This window comes from Bison bison, unplaced genomic scaffold (genome assembly GCF_000754665.1).
Source record: "Bison bison bison isolate TAMUID 2011002044 unplaced genomic scaffold, Bison_UMD1.0 scf7180017864491, whole genome shotgun sequence".
In the NCBI taxonomy this organism is placed as follows: Eukaryota; Metazoa; Chordata; class Mammalia; order Artiodactyla; family Bovidae; genus Bison; species Bison bison.
Window position 1 is genome coordinate 15,580,852 of NW_011495050.1, and position 2,043 is coordinate 15,582,894.

Consider the following 2,043-nt stretch of genomic DNA (forward strand, 5'->3'; position numbering starts at 1 on the left):
ACTGTGTGCTCTCTGACAACCCAGAGGGGTAGGATGTGGTGGGAGGTGGGAGAAAGGTTTAAGAGGGAGGGAACATATGTATACCTATGGCTGATTCATGCTGATGTATGGCAGAAATCATCACAATATTGTAAAGCAATTATCCTCCAATTAAAAAAATAAATTGAAGAAACGCAACTGTCAGCTGAAAGGAAGTTATTAAAAAGCAAATTAAGGACTTAAAATTTATTAATTTATTAAAAGTAAATTAAGTTATTAAAAAGTAAATTAAATATCTTTCAACACATCTAGTCCTATTATAATAAAGTATATTTGAAGTTTATTATTATTAACCAAACCAAGTTTGAAGCATGTAACATTAATCTTCACAGAGGAAAACATCTCTAGTTCTAATACAATCATAGTTAAAGATAAAATCTTCACTATGGAGTTATATTAAAATACTGTATTCTTTATACATACCATGAAGTAGATTAAGATATGCTTTCATATATAAACATACTTTTTATGCACACCATTTCAGATAGAGTGCAAACTATTTGTCACTTGATTATCAAGATATTTCATTTGAACACATCATTACCACCAAGTTTATAGTATCTGTTTTAAATTCTGTATTAGTGTTAGCTTTCTCATCTGTACTTCATGTAACAAAGATTGCACAGAACTGATAAAATATCACTCCTATCTAAACAATTTTAAATAAAATCAATCTCTAAAAAACTAATAAACTCAAAACTGAATAAGATCATAAACATAACAAGATGTTATAGTTATGCTCAATTTTTACAAGATTAAAACAGTAATTCTCAAAGAAAAATTCGTTCTACCTAAGCCTAAGGAATTTACAAAATATCTTCCTTTGTTCTCCCTCCATCCAATCTTAATTGATATTTTGACTATTCTAGAGTTTGTTTATACGTATCTAATTAGCTCAGTTGGGTGAATGGTTCTAATGAAGCATTAACAATGATAAAAATAAAGTTCACATCTCAAAAAAACCCAATTTGCTCTACAGTACTTAAAAAGGCTGTCACCTTCCTGATCACCCAGGTTAAGGCAGATCTCTACTACTAGTCATATAGGGTCTTTGTTTCCTTCACAGTATCTGGCACAGTTTTAAGTTTCTTTTTAAATCTCTTCCACTAAACTGTAACCTATAAAACACCCTACTTAGTTCCACAGTGACTCCTCAGTACCTAACAAAGAGACTAACCCATAGCAAGCATCAAATGTGAATGAAATAATGTTTTGAAGCTACGGCTTAAACTCTATCTAGAACTGCCACAATTCTTACAGTCATTTTCTTTTTTAAAGAAAAGTGGACAAAGAAGAAAATTATATACTATTTGGCTGTAGAAAAAGAGATGTTTTCCTAAAGTTACGCTGGGAATGAAAAATGGTATAATTCTTAGGGAAAGACAGCATTTTTTCTTTTCACTATATTCCAATTTTCCTCCATTAAACAGCATATATTTAAGTTTGTTTTTTGTGATAAAACATTAAAGCTATTTTAAAATACATTAAAACATTAATTCCTTTCCTCTATCTCATTTTGCAATTTAAAAGCAGTGCAAAATATAAGTTCAGATTACTTTTAACTAATAATATATATCCTTTCATGATTTCAGGAGTAAATGATGGTCTGGACTTGCTTTGTATAGTTGTATTTTTTAATCTGTTAAAAGAGTTCATTAAAGGTCTAAAAGAAAGTGTTAGTCACTCAGTCATGTCCGATTCTTTGCGACTCAAGGGACTGTAGTCCATGAGGCTCCTCTCTCCATGGAATTATCCAGGCAAGAATACTAGAATGGGTTGCCATTCCCTTCTCCAGGGGATCTTCCTGACCCAGGGATCAAACCTGGGTCTCCTGCATTGCAGGCAGATTCTCTGTCTGAGCCACCAATTACAATTAAATTTGCAACTGAAATATCATTTTCAAAAGTTTACCATGGAGTGCAGTTCAGAGAAAGAAAACTAATATATCAGCTTTCTGCAGCTTAAAGTTTGAAACAAACTGAAAGCACTCACTTTAATAATTTA

General features: G+C 31.5%; 1 protein-coding gene across 11 annotated transcripts in view; it reads right to left on the reverse strand.

Annotated features, from left to right (window-relative positions):
- Nucleotides 1-2,043, reverse strand: part of OXR1 (oxidation resistance 1) — a 446,019-nt gene that overhangs the window by 81,015 nt on the left and 362,961 nt on the right. The window contains exon 1 of one of the 11 annotated variants that reach the window (XM_010863469.1): nucleotides 85-136. The exons of the other annotated variants lie outside the window; for them this stretch is intronic. Within the exon in view, the coding sequence (XP_010861771.1) occupies nucleotides 85-121 (37 nt within the window). The 5' untranslated portion in view covers nucleotides 122-136. Of the gene's footprint in view, nucleotides 1-84; nucleotides 137-2,043 lie in introns of those variants that run through there. 11 annotated transcript variants of the gene reach the window in all.